This window comes from Capra hircus, chromosome 16 (genome assembly GCF_001704415.2).
Source record: "Capra hircus breed San Clemente chromosome 16, ASM170441v1, whole genome shotgun sequence".
In the NCBI taxonomy this organism is placed as follows: Eukaryota; Metazoa; Chordata; class Mammalia; order Artiodactyla; family Bovidae; genus Capra; species Capra hircus.
Window position 1 is genome coordinate 70,515,826 of NC_030823.1, and position 18,472 is coordinate 70,534,297.

At 43.5% G+C, this 18,472-nt stretch overlaps 1 protein-coding gene across 1 annotated transcript; it reads left to right on the forward strand.

The window, feature by feature from the left end:
- Positions 10,534–18,272, forward strand: SLC30A1 (solute carrier family 30 member 1). Its single transcript, XM_018060762.1, has 2 exons — positions 10,534–11,754; positions 13,510–18,272. The coding sequence occupies exons 1-2, from the start codon at positions 11,139–11,141 to the stop codon at positions 14,412–14,414; spliced, it is 1,521 nt and encodes a 506-aa protein (XP_017916251.1). The 5' UTR covers positions 10,534–11,138; the 3' UTR covers positions 14,415–18,272.

An 18,472-nucleotide genomic window follows, 5' to 3' on the forward strand; every position in this document is an offset into this window, starting at 1 on the left:
GTAAGATCCGACGTGGCGCAGAGCAACTAAGTCCACGCGCCACAGCTATTGAGCCTGTGCTCCAGAGCCTGGGAGCGGCGACTACTGAAGCCCGCTCACTCTAGAGCCCCTGCTCTCCAGCAAGAGAAGCCTCAGCAGCGGGGAGCCCGAGCACCACAGCTAGCGAGGGGCTCTCGCTCGCCACAAATAGAGAAAAGCCCGCACTCGGTAATGAAGACTTAGCACAGCCCCCAAATAATAAACTAATTAACGAATTAAAATGGGATCAGGCAGAAACTGTCAATAGATGCTAAATCTAAGGGAAGGGGGGCCTGTAAATGAGCAAGATATTTGCATGGTTTTAAAGTATCTCTCCAGAGACTCCTTATTAGTTCAAGGGAGAAAAAGATTATATAGCATAAACAATTTGATCAACAACTTGATGGGTGAGAAAAATTTACATTACCAATAAAGGGCAGATGGACATCGTGTGCCTACAGCTGTAATACCCTTAGGAAGACAGAATATCCATTTTCAATATTCTAGCCAAGAATGCATAAACAAAAACAAAAATATGTGAACGTTCTATTTTCTTTAAAAAAGGCAAGGGGAACTGTATTATTTTAAAAATGCTGACGTCATAAAAGACAAAGGCTGTGGAAATGTTCCAGATTAGAGGTTAAAGGGAAGACAACTAAATGCACGTTTGACCCAAAACGTGATGCTGCGCAGGAGTGGGTGGTGATGATAATACTTCAAAAGACATTAGTAGATCAACTGACAAAATTGGAATGTGGATGATGTTCATGTATACAGTTGGTAAAAATGCCCTGTGGTTATGTCGAGAAAATTCCTATTTTCAGGAAATGTACATTGAATTTAGTGCTGAAGGAGCTTGATGTGTGGGACTTAGCCTTATATGGTTCAAAAGAGAGAGAGAAAGTTCAAACACTAAAACAAATAGGATAAAACGTTAATAATAGTTGATAAAATAGTTAATAAAATCTAGGTAAAGGATGTGTGTGTGTGTGTGTGGGGGGTGTCCTTGAAAGTTTTTCTAAGTTTGAAAATATGCCCAAATAAGGAGACTTTTTTAAAAGTTAGTCTGGCATCACGTTAGTAATTAGTGGTCAGTCTCTTAAATTCTCAAACTGTGTGTGGGGGGGTGAGGGGGAATAAAGGAATGATCCACATTGAGCCATGAGAACAATTGTCATCAGCTGGAAAAAGCTTAAGGCAGAGCTGGCTCCCTGCTGTTTAGGGGTTCATCAACCAATCCAAGGAGTTATATGGATCACACAGAAAACAGGCTCACGTGTGAGCAAATAATGGAATAATTCCACTGTGAGAAATACCAAGATAACCAACATCTCCGTACGTGTGAGGGAAGGTTTTCAGGCATGGGACAATAGCCCACTTATTTCAACACGAATCTCCCTAGTAGAAGAATTAGTCTGTTTAAGTTCATCTTCCTTTTGCTTTTTGGGAAAATATGTACGTGCGTGCTAAGTCACCTCAGTTGCATCTGACTCTTTGTGACCCCACGGACTGTGGCTCACCAGACTCCTCTGTCCATGGGATTCTCCAGGCAAGAATATTGGAGAGGGTTGCGATGCCCTCCTCCAGGGAATCTTCCCAACCCAAGGAAAGAACCTGCATTGCCTGTAATTCCTGCATTGCAGGTGGATTCTGTACATGCTGAGCCAGCAGGGAAGCCCCTCCTGGAAATAAATTGGGACTTAAATTATATCTGCAAAGGATCTTTTTCACAAATAAGGGAGAATATTCACAGTTTCCAGGAATTAGGATATTGGGCATATCCTTTGCGAGCCACCCATTACAGGTCCTTTCCATGTACCAGGCATTGTCCTAAGCATCTTATATACATTAACCCATCTATTTCACAACAACCCAATGATATAGGATATTATTTTGGTCCATATTGGGGGAAGGAGGCACAGAGCCATTAGGTAACTTGCAATCATTTCTTAGGATAATTTGGTTTGAGCAGCAGGCTTGGGGAAGAGGAATGAGAGATAAACAAGTTAAGATTACATGCAAGATGCCTTAAATACCTAGATAAAATAGTGTGCCTTTATTTGTGGGTAATGGGCAGTCACTGAGGGTTTTGAACAAGAGTGTCATGTGAGCACTGATATATGGGAATATTGATCAGAAAGCACTGTGTTAAACAGACTGGAGGAGGGCAGGAGTGGGATCCCTATTAGAAGTGCTCACATAATTGCTCCGAGAGACGTGTCGGCCGGGACTGAAAGTCTGGCCACAGAAACAGAGAGGAATACTTAATAGCCCATCCTTCTTTTCATCCCAGCATGGGGAGCCAGGCGGTCTTTTCCATTAGACTCAGCTCGTCCATCTTCCTCCTGGTTCCACACCAGGAGGCAGTTGAGAGATAAAACAGTCTCCATTTGCCCCAATTTAGCAGACACTGGTTTTTCCATTAAAGGATGGCTCTCAAATCTGAAGACACCTGAGCAATGCCTAGAAACGCAATCCCAGTAGTCTTGATTGTGCTCACTCTTAAGACAATGGCACTTTGGGGACTGAAAGATGTCTCTCTTGAGTTTAAGAGGGGGTCAACTCTGACCTTACGATGGAAAACCTTGAAGCTCAATGCAAAGCATAAATAAAGTCAATAACAAGGGCTCATGGGAATGGTCTGTGGCTGCAGCTACCACAAGGCTAGATCTTGGCTGTCTTCTAGAATCAGCAGACAGGCTAGAGGGAAGCATTTCTAGCCTCATTTCCCACCTACCCTTTTTGGTGTATATTGCCATTTCCAGTGCTTCCTAAATATTAAACACTTCTTTTTCATTTTAAGTCTCTTTGGCTCCTAATGAGGATTTGATCAGTAATTGATAGAAAAGGCTTTTCACTTTGGATGATGAAAAGTTTGAGTGCAAGAGACACCCAGTCATACTCTGACTCCTCAGCCCAACCCATTATTCAGACTTCAGGAGCCATTAACGTTAGTCAGAATAACAAATACTTCCAAAAACTGTCAAGAATTTTTTTTTCTGACACAGTGAAGGCAAAACCAGAAATGCATTCACACCTGGAGCTTGATTAATTTAAGGTGTGCTTGGATCGGCCTGGTGGCTCAGACAGTAAAGCATCTGCCTGCCGTGCAGGAGACTGGGGTTCGATCCCTGGGTTGGGAAGATCCGCTGGAGAAGGAAATGGCAACCCACTCCAGTAATCTTGCCTGGAAAATTCCATGGACTGAGGAGCCTGGTAGGCTACAGTCCATGGGGTCGCAAAGAGTCGGACACGACTGAGCAACTTCACTTTCACTTTATCTACAAGAAAAAGACATTTGATTTCATTAAAAAATTCTAATATAATTGATATCATTTATTGCAAAGTAAAATTTGAATATGCAGATTAATATAAAATAAAAAGTAAAATCAAAACATTTTAACATTTGAGGATTTTTTTTTTTTTTTTGCATGGGAACAGATTAACTCCACAGAATAGCCTCCTCTTAAGGTTAAAAATCGGAGAAGGCAATGGCAAGCCACTCCAGTACTCTTGCCTAGAAAATCTCATGGACGGGGGGAGCCTGGTAGGGGGCAGTCCATGGGGTCGCTACTAGTCGGACATGACTGAGTGATGTCACTTTCACTTTTCACTTTCATGCATTGGAGAAGGAAATGGTGACCCACTCCAGTGTTCTTGCCTGGAGAATCCCAGGGACAGGGGAGTCTGGTGGGCTGCCGTCTCTGGAGTCACACAGAGTCAGACACGACTGAAGCGACTTAGCAGCAGTAGCAGCAGCAAGGTTAAAAATAAAAAGCTTCTGGGACTTCCCTGGTGGTCCAGTGGCTAAGACTTCACTCTCCTAATGCAGGGGACCCAGGTTTGATTCCTGACCAGGGAACGAGATCCTACATGCCACAACTAAGATAGAAGATCCCATGCGCCACAAGTAAGACTTGCTGCAGCCTAAAAAAAAAAGCTTCTAGTATTTTTCGGTCCTCAGAGTGTGATCTGGGAAACACTACCATTGGCATCCCCCAGGAGCTTATTGGAAATGCAGAATATCAGGCTCCACCACAGACCTCACTGAATCAGTATCTGCTTTTAACAAGGCACCGCAGGCAAGGGGTCACTATTTTCACTAATGTTAGTCCTTCAGAAGGCATCCAAACTATTGAAGAAATTGAAAGGAAGAGGTACATAAAAACAGTAGGCAAAAAAATGAGGAATTCACTCTACAAAGTCTTGTGTGATCAGAACCCAATTGTGGAACACACCACTAGAGAATCAGATTTGGGAGTGACCTGTTAAAGAGATGTCACTCACATGTAGGCCACCTCCCCTTAGTAATACAAATAGTAATTACAAATTAATAAGAAAACCATGGAACCAGAGACCTTTAAAACCGAGACGAATGATAGAATTTGTAGTAATCAGTGTGTGTGAAGTCTGGAGCCTCAAACTGAGTTTGTTTCTCCCAATTTGGGGTATGAAGTTAAAAACAAACCCAGTGCTGGTGCGATTAGGGCCTCTCAAGCAGAGGGACCTTGAGCAAATGTCTTCATTTCTTGGAGTCTCATCCCATAATCTGTAGAATCTGTCCTGCAAACCTTATAGGGTCATCATGCACCTTAAATAAGGGATGTGGACGTGTTTTGAAAACTATATGAGAACCTAGAATGTTGCCATGGCGGGTTTCAAGGGTGGGTCCTAGTTTCATCCAATTAACTGCATCTTGCGAGAGATAATATCACGGCAAAACTGTGGTAGCCTGCTTGAAGTAAGGAAAACAATGAGCTAATTACTAAGATTGTGTCACCGTGGTTTCTATACTGTCTAGAAGAAGAGGATTCTCTGATTCTCAAGTTCCAGTGTAGACAGGGAAACAAGGATATCCAGTAAGGATCTGTTGAACAAATGCCCAAATTACCAAACTTGAGAAAGGTAATTTACCAACATTCACTCATTCATTCATTTCAACAAACACTTTTGAGTCCCAGGTTGGCTGGGGATAGACACAATGGTGAAGAGAAAAGCACACACTGCCCTTGCCCACATGCAGCGTGTGTGTGAGCGTGCTAAGTCACTTCAGTCGTGTCCAACTCTTTGGACCCTACAGACTATAGCCTGCCAGGCTCCACTGTCCATGGGATTCTCCAGGCAAGAGTACCAGAGTGGGTTGCTATGCCCTCCTCCAGGGGATCTGCCCAACCCAGGGATCAAACCCCCGTCTCTTCTGTCTCCTGTATTGGCAAGCAGGTTCTTTATCACCAGAGCCACCCAATTTATTTATTTATTCTTGGCTGTGCTGCATGGCATTGTGGGATCTTAGTTCCCTGACCAGGGATGGAACCCACGACCCCTGCATTGGAAGTGCAGAGTCTTAACCACTAGGCCACCATGGAGCCTACAGCCTAATCAAATACTCAAATGGATAAATGTAAATGGCATCCTTGCTCTATGCCACAAAAATCAGGACCAGGAGCCAAGTGAACTTGTACTAGAGTGATGTGACCTGGTCAGAGAGGTCACAAAAAATTTCCCTGAGGAAGTGGCTCTTAAGCAGAGAGCTGAGTAAGAACTAAGGTGGGGAAGAAGGGAGGAAAGAGTGTCCCAGGCAGAGGGAATAGAGTATGCACAGGTGTTTTGGCAAAAGGAGGCATGGTGGTCAGAAAGACCAGGCCCGTTAGCTTCAGGATGATGGGATGAGGCTGGGGAGGCCAGCCCATGGCCAGCCCTGTGCACTTGAGCTTGGCTCATCCCATCTGGGCGCTGGGGAGCCACAGAGGGATTGCAGCTGTGACGGTGCTGGTGATGGTGTTGGTGGAGGTGGTGGGGAAGGACGTGTATTTTGTTACGATCAGATCTGGGTTTCAAAATTATCACTGGCAGCAAAATGGAGCATGACTCAGGGGCAGGAGGGCCGGGTGCATGTGGAGACACAAGGAGGAGACTCTCACAGCTCAGGAGACAGAGCTGAAACCGTCTCTTCCACGGAAGACCCAACTCCTCTGGCCCAGTTCTCTCCTCCACATACAGCCTTGTTTCTGAGAGGCCCTTCCCACAAGAGGGAGGCAGGCTCTGGGCGATGGATTCCTCCCCCCGAGAGTAAGTAAATGAAGTAGGGATTCTGGTCAGCAACTCAGTCCGTTTTGAGTCTATGTGAATCAGTTCCCCTCAGGTAAAATGACAAAAGTGTGGTTTCTGAATCTGCAGGTTTAAATTTTCAGTCCTGGATCATAGTGACCCCAAGCACAGGCAGCCTAAAAGGCTCTCATTCCCACCCCTCATGAGAATATGAGGCAGGCAGTATCGTCTTCTGCAGTCACATCTTAGGTGACTCAGATGGTAAAGAACCTGCCAGCAATGCAGGAGATGCAGATTCCATCCCTGGGTTGGGAAGATCACCTGGAGGAGGAAATGCTAACCCACTCCAGCATTCTTGCCTGGAGAATCCCCGTGGACAGAGGAGCCTGGTGGGCTGCAGTCCATGGGGTCGCAAAGAGACAGACACAGCTGAGCAACCAACACACATACACATGTCCAGTTAAATGGCCATCCCTTAGAACCCCTCACTAAAAAGATATGGAAGTGAGGCCTACAGAGTTTTAATAACTTGTCCAAAATCTGTCATTTTTAAGGATCAGTTCCCTGAACTTTCTAAAAGTCATCAGGTATATAAAACTCTCAACATACTCTGCTGGTCAACATCATCTTTATAGACAAGTAACGAAGAGAGTCATAAAAATATGCTTTTAAATTAAATTTTCTTTTAGACTTCTGTACTTTGTACTTTAATTACAATCTCCCACCCCTAGAGTTAGAAGGGCTAAAGAAAGAATGGGCATTCAGCCTAAACCTTAAAACTGACTAACTACGCCTTCCACAATTTCTAGTATTATGTAACACTGCACCCAAGAAATTCACAAATGCTTTTCATGAGCCGAGCTATATAGGTGTCAGGGTCTTTATTTCTAGATTTAATTTCCAGGCATGACAAGATCTTAGATCCAGTTTTCAGTCTCTAAGAAAAATGAGTTTTCCTTTGCTATTCACTCTCACCTGCCATTCTTTAGCTTAACCAACACATACAAAAAGCTTCGTGATTGTCTGGGGCCTCTCACTGGACATCCTACTCCCTACCCCGTTCCTGTTTCCCGTCTGCTTCCCAGTAGGGTTTCCAGCTCTGACCCTTTCTTTCATATGGTTTCCCTTATAATTCTGAGCCCTTTTGTGATGTTTCTGGACTTTATTACTGCATTGTTACTTGTTTATTCTTTTTTTATACTGCCTGTTCCCTCCGGGAGCAGCTACAAATTCAAGCCTTGGCCCTCATGTTGTTGGTAGAGATTTTATATTTTTAGTAATTAGTCAATACATTCCAAAATAAGACAAACGTATTTGACTTCCCCCATCATTTTTGCGCTAAGATTGAACATTAGAATTGATTGGCCATCAACCAAAGTCAAATGCAATCTGCTTTTCACATGGTTTTATTCATCTATCTGTCCTTAACACAGCTTCAAACACTCATGATTTTTGAAAACCAATATTCAGAGGTGTGTCTGTGTTTAGCAGTTTTTGTTTGTTTTTTTTACAAGAATTCTTTTAAACCTACACTTGGGTTGATAAGGTTCAGGCTAGCTCATTGAGCTAAGAAGATCCAATTTGGAGAAGCTTGGCATTGATAAAGCAGGGAGATGTCTTAGAGGGCTCTGAAATTGCAAAGTTTGTGTTCAACATTTGACTTTCACTCAAATTGGCAGTCTCTTTCCAAAATGAGCATTATTTTCTCATCTTTAAAGTATGCTGAGTTTAGTCAGTTTGAGCACTAAGCAAATTGTCAGGAGAGTTCTCAAGAATTAGGAAGAAAAAGCCAATATATCTTACTCAACCTGGGGCCACAACCTCCAGGAGTGTTGGTGAATAATGGTATGGCTTTCCTTCATTTTAACCCACTTCTGGCTGTGTTAATGCTATGCCAAGACAATCGGCTAAAAAAGGACAACTTTGTGTCAAGCTACCAAAGTATTTTGACTACACTATGCTAGAGGGGAAAAAGGTTTATTTGACTGAAATGGTTTGCTGAGAGGTAAATATCACTCTTTCTGGAATGCATGATTATAACTTTTCCAATCTGGAAAATGCATCTCTGACACCCCTCCCTGCTTCTAGGTTGTGAGCACATAAAGCACATTGTCAGGGAAGTGGCTTGCAAGAGGGGGGAAAATGTGGCACCACGCAGGTTCTCCTAAGTGACTACTGAGTTGACTTGAACCTAGAGCCCCTTTTACGTGGGTCTGAACGTCTCCCAACTCAGTCTGCTTAGTTCCTGAAAGGATTGCTACTGTTTGCTGAGCATCCTCGCCTTCTGCATCGTCTTATTGATTTCTTTTTGGACATTAAATACTTACACTTGGAGGAATATCTTTTCTTTTTGCTTTTGCCCACACAGTACATGGCTTTTAGGATCTCAGTTCCCCTAACCAGGGGCTGAGCCACGGCCACAGCAGTAAAGCATTGAATCCTAACCACTAGACTACCAAGGAACTCCCTGAAGGAATCTATCTTTTAAGTAAAGGGACCCAGCAGCTCCCAATAGGAGGCAAAATGGTCTTCCAACTGCCTCCTGGCCATTTCCGTGGGATATCTTGACCCACACGTGGCTCCTCAGTGTCTATATAGGAGGACCTGATTTGGAGGAGGTTTGAGGCTGTATTCATATACATGAATTCACAAACATCCATTGTCTACACCAAGGGAGAGAAGATTATGGAAGTCCCCAATCCCATCTCCCCACTCCTTAGGAGTGCCACCATCCAGACTTCACTGAAAATTCAGCACATTAAAAAACAGGCTCAGTATTTTCTCCTTAAGAGCAGCTCCTTGCACACCCTTTCCAACTTCTCCACCTGTTTTAAGCAATATTTTCCTTGTTGGGTTAAAAACTATGTTTCTAAAATTCTCCGCATCAGCTTTCACTCTCCCAATACCCAATTAATCAAGTCCTGTCAATTCTTGCTCAATAAATATCTCAGGAAGTTTCCTCCATTCTTTTGCATTCTGGAAGAACAGAAATAGAAGAGGATCTGGCTCTCTAGTCTGGATGGTGAGATGAGAAACACCATATACAAGTGAATAAACTTTTCTAGAAATAATATTTTTTTAAATGCAAAAATACATGGCCCCAAACAAGCCTTATATACAGACCCTGAGGCACTGGCTAGCACTGTCTTTGTCTCCCAGCAATCCAGAGCAGTTGGAGGTCCTTTTCGCTGTGGAGGGGCTGAGTGAGGCCTTTGGGAGTCCAGTTCAGGCCACTCTGACTCTAGCCACCCCTCCACTTATGAAGCAGGAAGCCTTCACTTTCAAGTTAGCTAGTCTTCATTCAGAGCACAGCAAGGTATGTATCCAATCTGAAGCAGTGTTGGCACAATTTATCAGGAGTATTTCACCGTAATTTAAAATTTTATATATTTCACCTCCACCTGGACAGAAGCTCATTCTGTATTCTCACTGCCCCTCCCGTTCCCCATAGCAACCAACACTGGGTTCTGCTGTTTGTAGTGTATAAATACAATGTTTAAGTCTTAGAGCCTTAGAATTTTAAAGTCAGGGGGAATCTTAAGATCTCCTCTTGTTCAGTCCTTTACTCTCCATAGACGAAGAAACAGGTCTAGAGAGACCGGCTGACTTGCCCAAAGTCACCCAGCTGGCTAGTGGCAAAGCAAGAACCAGAACCCAGGTTTCTCCTGCTCTAAGTCTGCGCCCTAAATGATCCTTAGATAATCAGTGACAGAAATATCTGACTTCACACAAGGTCTCCGGGCGATGGTGGCGATAGGGGGTGATTTGCTTTATTGAAACATTTACAAAGATTCCATTCAACGCCTCGCAGGACCGTCCTGGACGAACTCCTCAACTCGGTGTTGAGCAGTCACAAGTTACGTGCTGCACTTGTTTATGAGTCTGTCGGCCCTAATCGCGGTTCTTCTGACAGAAGCGCGTCCCCGAGCCTCCCGCCGCCCCTCACACTGGGGCTCCCCCTCCTGGCCCCACCCAGGCTGCCGACTGTCACACGGCGGCCGAGCGGCCCGCCCCACGTGGACCCGGCCGGGAGGATCAAAGTCTGTTTGCTGGCTGGCCCCCGGCAGGTGTGAGGTGGGCTGCTAGGACCCGCAGCGCCTGGGCAAGAGGCCCGCCACGTCGCGGGGACCCCGCCTGCCTCGCCCTGCCCCTCCCCCGCCTGCTGCACGCGGCCCGCGCCCCCTACCCTCCCCCACGACGCCCGCCGCTGCACCCGGCCGCGGCCCCCGGCCCACGCCCGGCTCCTGAAGGGAAAGGCCCCGCCCCCATCTGTTGAAGCCGCGACACCGCCTCCTCCCCGCCCCTCTGAGCCTCCGCCCAATAGCGAGCGCGGGTGGGCGGGACGCGGCGGCTGTCGTGAGGGGATTCTGGCCAATGAGAAGACGTGCCGGGCCTGGTGGGCGGGGCGGCGAGGCCTTGTCACGCTCGGGTCCGTGTGAAAACGGGGGTTCCGAGTGCAAAGCAAAGTTTTTTTGTAAACCGTCTGCAAAGGCGGGGGGGGGGTGGCGGGTGGCGAAGAAGGCGCCCGACACCGGGCCGAGTGCAGCAGCCGTGGCCGCCGCCTCTTTAGCTCTTCAGGCGTCGCCTCCTCGGTCCGCGCCACACCGGAGGAAGACCGCCGGAGGGGAAGACCTGCGCGGAGAACCCGCAGATGCTTGGAGCCTCCTCAGCGCTGAGCTGCCGGTCGCCCGCCCCCGCCGCCCGCCCGCCCGCTCCTGCTCCGGCTCTCTGTCGGCGGGCTTCGGGAGCCCCAGCTCCCTGCCGCCTCCGCCGCGGCCCCGCTGTGGGTGTCTGGGGGCTGCTGGGGCTGAGCCGGGCCTCGGCGCCGGCTCCGAGGACGGACGCCTGAGGAGGAGCTGCGCGCCGCCGGCCGGCCGGGGACGCCCGCAGGCGCGGGGGCTCGGCGGCTAGACCCCGGGCTCGCCCGCTCCTGTCCAGTCACCGAGGCCCCGCGGCAGACTCCCGAGCCCCGCGCCGCTCCCCCTCCCTCCCTCCGTCGCCGGCTCCTCGGCGCCTCGCCGCCTCCTCAGGAGTGTCCGGGCCGCGCTCGGGCGGGCTCCTCAGCCGCAGCCATGGGGTGCTGGGGTCGAAACCGGGGCCGGCTGCTCTGCATGCTGTTACTGACCTTCATGTTCATGGTCCTGGAGGTGGTGGTGAGCCGGGTGACCACGTCCCTGGCGATGCTCTCCGACTCCTTCCACATGCTGTCGGACGTGCTGGCGCTGGTGGTGGCGCTGGTGGCCGAGCGCTTCGCCCGGCGGACCCACGCCACCCAGAAGAACACCTTCGGCTGGATCCGGGCCGAGGTGATGGGGGCTCTGGTGAACGCCATCTTCCTGACCGGCCTCTGCTTCGCCATCCTGCTGGAGGCCATCGAGCGCTTCATCGAGCCGCACGAGATGCAGCAGCCACTGGTGGTCTTCGGGGTCGGCGTGGCGGGGCTGGTGGTCAACGTGCTGGGGCTCTGTCTCTTTCACCACCACAGCGGCTTCGGCGACGACTCCAGCCACAGCCACTCGCACGGGGGGCACAGCCACGGCCTCCCCAAGGGGGCCCGCAGCAAGAGCAGCCGCGCCGGGGGTAGCGACAACGCCGTGACCCCGGGCGAGCAGGGTCCCGACCAGGAGGAGACCAACATCCTGGTGGCCAACAGCAGCAACTCCAACGGGCTGAAATTGGACCAGACAGGTGAGGAGAGAAAAGTCGCCGCCGCAGGTGGTTGGCCCTGGGGAGCCCAGACCCCGGGATGGCCCCGGGCGGGGTGGCCCGCACGCCCCCTGGCGCCCGAGCCGATCGCGCCGCGCCGCCTCGGGGCCGCTCCTTCCCGGGCGGGCTCCCGCACCTGCGGGGAAGCCGCCGAAACAGACGACCCCCTCCACCCCCGCCCCCCGCTGTCAGCCGGGTGTCAGGAGCCGGGGAAGTGCGTCCTCCGCCCCCTGTATGGGGGTGTAGATGGCACCGCGGTGGTGAGAGCGGGCAAAAGGTCAGGAGGTGACGCTCAGCCCGGTGCGGTCCGCAACTGCACTTGGCAGTCTCTTACGGGCTGTCGTTCCAAGAGACTGTCTGATTTTGGCGTTAGCAGGATCAGCAATGCTTCCTAATTAAATTTCTTGACTCTCTTGGAAAACCGGAGAGAATCTCCAGTAGATCCTTAGTTGTTGGATGTTTGGAACGTTGCTCTGCCCAAGTAGTGCTTTTGCCCTTCAAACAAGTTTCTTAATGTATTCAGAGCGATCTTAGTGATTGTCTTTCCTGAACTCAAAATCTTGGTTAAAGGTTTCTGTTATGAACAGCAATGCATGTTTCGGTTAATTTTCTAAAGTCTAAACCCAATCCTGAAAATCCTAGACTTAAGACCTGTCTGGGCATGTTTTTTTTTTTTTTTTTTTTTTGCGGAAGGCATGTTTTAACATTTCACTTAGGATTTGTCGTTTTTGTACTAAGGTAAAAGTGATGATAATTTATTCATCTTATATTTTTAATGTGTAGTTTTCATTCTAAACATTAAGTGCTCTTGGAAGAAAATTGGGAAATAGGTGTTGAAAGAGGAGATGGGAAAAGGAATCATCCTAATGCCCTACTAACCAATCTCAGTGATATTTTTAATAGCCTGGTGTATTTCCTCCCACTGTTTTCCATTTATATGGAAATATCAATTTCTGTTTACCTATTTGTGTGAAACCACACATGCATGACACTACATAGACAATTTTCCTCTTTCTAGGATTCAGGATATCATGTTAATGAAATTGAAGTTGTACATTGAAAATGTTTAATAAACAATTGAATTTCCTCTCACTTCTACTCTGCAAGGAGTTATTCCAAAGAATATTAAGCTGTTCTGGTGTGTATAATTCCTTAAAAGGAGCTAGTAGGATAGATAGTGATCATTTAGTTCCAACTTTTCCTGAAGTCTCTGTGTGATTGTTGATAGGCTTATATGGTTGATTTGTCAGTTTCTAAACCCCTTCTATCAAGGGACTCTTATCATTTATAAGTGACAAAAGTCTAAAAGTTAACCTTAACGCTTTAATGATGAAAAGTGACTAGAGCTCTGTGTCAGGTCAGCTGTTTGTATTAGACTTATCCATAGTTGCATATGATTTGGGGGTGATAGCATTCAATTTTGTTGTTTTTGATATATACCAACAAGTATAGAATGTTCCCAGGACCCCACAGAAAAGGTAAACTTCATTTGGAAGTGGGAAGGTAGGAGGTTGGAGTATGAGAAAGGAGTATCATCTTAATGATGATACTTAATTTACCCCTGACCGTATATCCTGGCCTGTACCCAGGATGTCAACTTATATTAAATTGCTCTGAGCACATTTCTTCATATGTTTTATGAAAAATTTTCACCTCCATCTCTTAAATGGAATTAGGCAAGAATGTTTATATAAACACTTTAGATGTGTTTGATACAGAATTTTTATTTCTTTGTAGATCCAGAAAAGTCCAGAAATGATGCAATGGAAGTACAAGTGAATGGGAATCTTATCAGAGAACCCGAAGAGGTGGAATTGGAAGAGGATGAAGATAAGACTGGACAACTTAACATGCGTGGAGTTTTTCTGCATGTCTTTGGAGATGCTTTGGGTTCAGTGATTGTGGTAGTAAATGCCTTAGTCTTTTACTTTAATTGGAAAGGTTGTCCTGAAGGGGAGATTTGTGTGAACCCATGTATACCTGACCCCTGCAAAGCATTTGTAGAATTAGTTAATAGTACTCAGGCAACAGTTCAAGAGGCTGGTCCTTGCTGGGTACTGTATTTAGATCCAACTCTTTGTATTGTAATGGTTTGTATACTTCTTTACACAACTTATCCATTGCTTAAGGAGTCTGCTCTTATTCTTCTCCAAACTGTTCCTAAACAAATTGATATCAAAAATTTGATAAAAGAACTTCGAAATGTTGAAGGAGTTGAGGAAGTTCATGAATTACATGTTTGGCAACTTGCTGGAAGCAGAATCATTGCCACTGCACACATAAAATGTGAAGACCCGACATCATACATGCAGGTGGCTAAGATCATTAAAGACGTTTTCCATAATCACGGAATTCACGCTACCACCATTCAGCCTGAATTTGCTAGTGTAGGCTCTAAGTCAAGTGTAGTCCCGTGTGAACTTGCCTGCAGAACTCAGTGTGCTTTGAAGCAATGTTGTGGGACACGGCCACAAGCCCAGTCTGGAAAGGATGCAGAAAAGGCCCCATCAGTTAGCATTTCTTGTTTAGAACTTAGTGACAATCTAGAGAAGCAGCCCAAGAGGACTAAAGTTGAAAACATCCCTGCTGTTGTGATAGAGATTAAAAAAATGCCAAACAAACAACCTGAATCATCTTTGTGAGTCTTGAAAAAGATGTGATGTTTGACTTTTGCTTTAAACTGCAAGAGGAAAAAAGACTATTGAAATTCTATGTTTGCCAAGTAGTGTAATTGAAGTCCTTGTCTGGTCACACAGTTTAATTCTATTTTTGTAAGAACATAATGGGACTGCTTAACAGAGTTCTATATTACAACTTTGTGATTATTAGTGCAGAGTACAGCTATGCTGTAACAGTTTTGGAAAGCCAGTTTTAACACTATGTTACATTTTTGTTTAAGTATAAACCTTATATAACATAATGCTATTTGATTTCCAGTTTTTCAATGGTAAAAAACTAATTAGGGGGATAAATAAATTTAAATTGTTACTGGAATTTCTCTGCTTTTCTTTTCCCCCAGTGTTATATTTTGTTTGTTAGAATTATAATTGCTAGAACTCTAAAAATTAACAGGTCTGTTTCCTTTGATGTTTTATGTAATATTTCCTTGCCCTTTGAGATCATTACATAGCATAATGGCAGCATATTTTAAGAATGACTCATGAATATTATTAGGAAAAGTTCTTTTTTTTCTTCACATGGGGTTTTATGATACTGAAGATCAGTTACTACTCTGTATCCTATGTTGCTGAGTATTATTCTAATAGATAATTAAATTGAACTAGTATACCTATAATAGGGCATATGGACAGTAAGAGCAGGGAAGGAAGTTTTACCAAATTAAATATTTAGATTCTTGTAAGTTAATAATCAGACTACATATTTAAATTATTCTGAGAATTTTAACTTTTTTTTAAAAAAAAAACAAAAAAACAAAGGTAGCCTAAAAGATGAATGTGTTCACCAGCATTACTTTCTTTGAAAGATTGGCATTAGAAACAGAGTTGAAAGTTTACTCATAAAATATATACAATAAATATTTTTAAGACTTTAATTTAATAATTCCATGTTAAATGAAAGCTTATTAATCTAATCTTTTAAATTGTGAGTTTTAAAAATAACTTCAGAGTCATTTCACAGTGACCAATTATGAATGGATTCAAACAGCTTTTTGAGCCCAACCAGCAATGCTTGTGCTTTACCAAGAGCCGTTGACTTGAGAGAAAAATCTGAAGGCTAATGTGGTTTGGATATTAAACTGTCAAAAAGCAAAATTAGTTAAGACAAAATTAATAATTGAGATTCTATAAGTCATTCTGTCTTGACATTGCTCAGACCTTCCAATAGTGGCTTATTTTGCAAGATGTTGTAGTATCTATACAGGAAACTGTTTTTGGCTATTTCTTTGTTTGTATGGATTTCAAATCCATACACAAATATTATTTAAGGGTATTTAAGTTATATTTTTCTGATAGAGGGATTATGCTTTGTGAAGAAACTAGATTTTTGTCCTCAAAAGGATGAATATTAATATCAGTTATCATGTATAGCTCTATTTTTCTAGAAACGAGGTATCCTGACTACTTTAGTACCTTTTATAGCTGACTACTTTGGGATTGGCTACCTTTTGGGATTTGAAATAATTCATTGTTTAGTGGGTCTTAAGATGAAAACGTTGGCATTTGACAGTTAACTTTTTAAAGGGACGATCTTTTATGGTAGATGGTGTGATTTTTTCCTAGTATAAGCCTGTTGCTGGCAATGGGCCTGTTTAAGAACACCCAGTTTTTCCATTGAGAATGAGGTAATTTTAGGAACACAGTTTGTAAGTTCATATTTACTATAATGGGCGAAAACCATAACCTGCCAATTTGCAATACATCTTTATCATTTAATACTCTTCTGATATTGTATATTTCAATTCCTAAACTGGTAGTTACTTGGAATTTTGCAAACTTTTTTTTAAAACATGAAATTGGAATTTCATATGAATGAACAAGAGAAAGCTTCAAATTATATCATGTACATTCCTGATTTACCATTTTTTGAAGATCTCAAAATTATGTTACAGAAATATTTCAGTAGTGATATAAAAGGATAACTGGTAATATATATTACATTCAATGAGGTTTTCTTTACAATGCTCTATTGGGTCAATTAAAGGTTGCATAAGGCATAAGACATCAATTGAAATAAGTTTTTTTTTAATGGTGTATAAGCATGGGACAAGGGCTATTTTTTTTTTCAAAGTGCTTTGAAAGTAACAGCCTTTAGATTTTAGTTATTTCACTTTTCATAATTTTAAGTAGCTCATAAGTAACAAAGTGGTACCATAGGATTCTCTTTTTCAAAGGATTTCTGTCATAATAGCAAAATCAGTGGGCACTGACCCACCTTTTCAGTTTTAGCAGAGAATTATTTATTTCTTTACAATGCACTTTCTAACCCATTTTTAGCTATATTAGCATTATCTTTTAGAAATGCTTTTATATTTAAATATTGTGGGATTTAAGTGTCTTTTCCAAAATAGTTTATTCTTTCCTGGAAGAAAATGAGGGAAATTCCATTAATTATTAGGAGACTTAAACCCAATATTTAAATGCTGTTTTATAACACTGCATCAGTTTTAGGAGGTGCATCTCTCCTGCTGGCTCTTTTATATTTGAGCAAGATCAGTGTATTTAGAATATGTGTTTAGAAATGTGTCTGTTGTCTCAATTTAGTAAGATGGAGGTGCTGCATGTGCCTGAATTAAAACCAACCCAGACATTTTTTTCCAACCTAAATTCCGCCTTAGTGATGAGAGAGATTTAATTCTCCATTGTCACCTTTTAGTTATATGATTGTTTAATAAAATTTTTTTTTTCAGAGAGCATCTGCCCTGTATAAAGTATGAACTAGAACCTAAAGGAAAAGTAAAACACTCAGAAACTTTGTTGTGTGTATTTTAACATTTTAGAAAGTAGTATGTTTGAGTAACTAAGGTATGTAATTTGACCAGGAAGAATTTGCATCAAGAACACCTTGGAAAATCACAAGTAGATGACTATTAATGTTTGTATCTTGTTAACATCCTCAGTTAATTTTGAATTTTTGAAAGTTCTGAAGGAAAAGGCCTATGGAACCTAATATGAAGTATTTAGTAGGCTAACTGGTATTGAGTTGTAGATTTTTACTGTTTATAAACAAATATCATTTGATGAAATGTCATTTACCTGCTGTCTTAAGATGTTCACACATACACAAATATGGAGAAGAATCCTACAATATAGAAATATTTATTTTAATAGAGTTTCAGTTAAGTCATAAAACAGTGTTAAAACTTGGGAAGGTAGAGGGTTCGTTGTTTTTTAAATTGAAACTGTCATACAGTGTTTGACCATCTGAAACGGGAATTATAATAGCACTATTTTGATGTAACTTTACTGCTATTATGTGGCAATGCTATTTAGTTTTACTAACAAGTTCTGAAATACTTAGCAGTCATTTTCACTGGCACAGGAGCCTTTTGTATGTCATTCAGTTTAAACTTTTAAACCAAAAACTTTATGGTTCAGTGTCTTTGGCAAAAAGATACTGAAGGGAATGTAACATACAATTAATATGTGGTTATATATAAAAAGACACAAATTGCCATGTTATGGTTCTGCCTTGAAACAGCACAATGAAGTGTATCAGTGTATTCTGTGATTCTTTATGAAACTTCTATGTTGTGTTGTTTTGTGTCTGCCGCAGGGTGTCCTTTGGGCCAGATGTGGCACAGTTAAATGCAATTATCATCTCATGAAATGCAGATGCAGATAAAATGTCTTTAGTGCTGCAACATTTTACCTAACTTTTTGTATGTTTCTGACTGTGCGTTATTTTCCAAAGCTGTTCCTACCTCACCATGAGGCTTTATGGATTGTTATGTATTATAAATGTTCTTTATGAGACAGACTACTGTGTTTCTTCTCATTTATTAAAAGTTAAGTAGAAAAATAAACTAATTTTAATATCTACTTCATTGTTTTGTGCATATGGCCTCAGTAGTTGTGGCTCACAGGCTTATTTGCTCTGGAGAATGGGGGATCTTCCCAGACCAGGGATTGAACCAATATCATACTATCCATGATTTCAGGCAACCACTGGGGGACTTGGATGAGAGGAGACTAAAAGTGTGTGTGTGTGTGTGTGTGTGTGTGAGTCACTCAGTCATGTC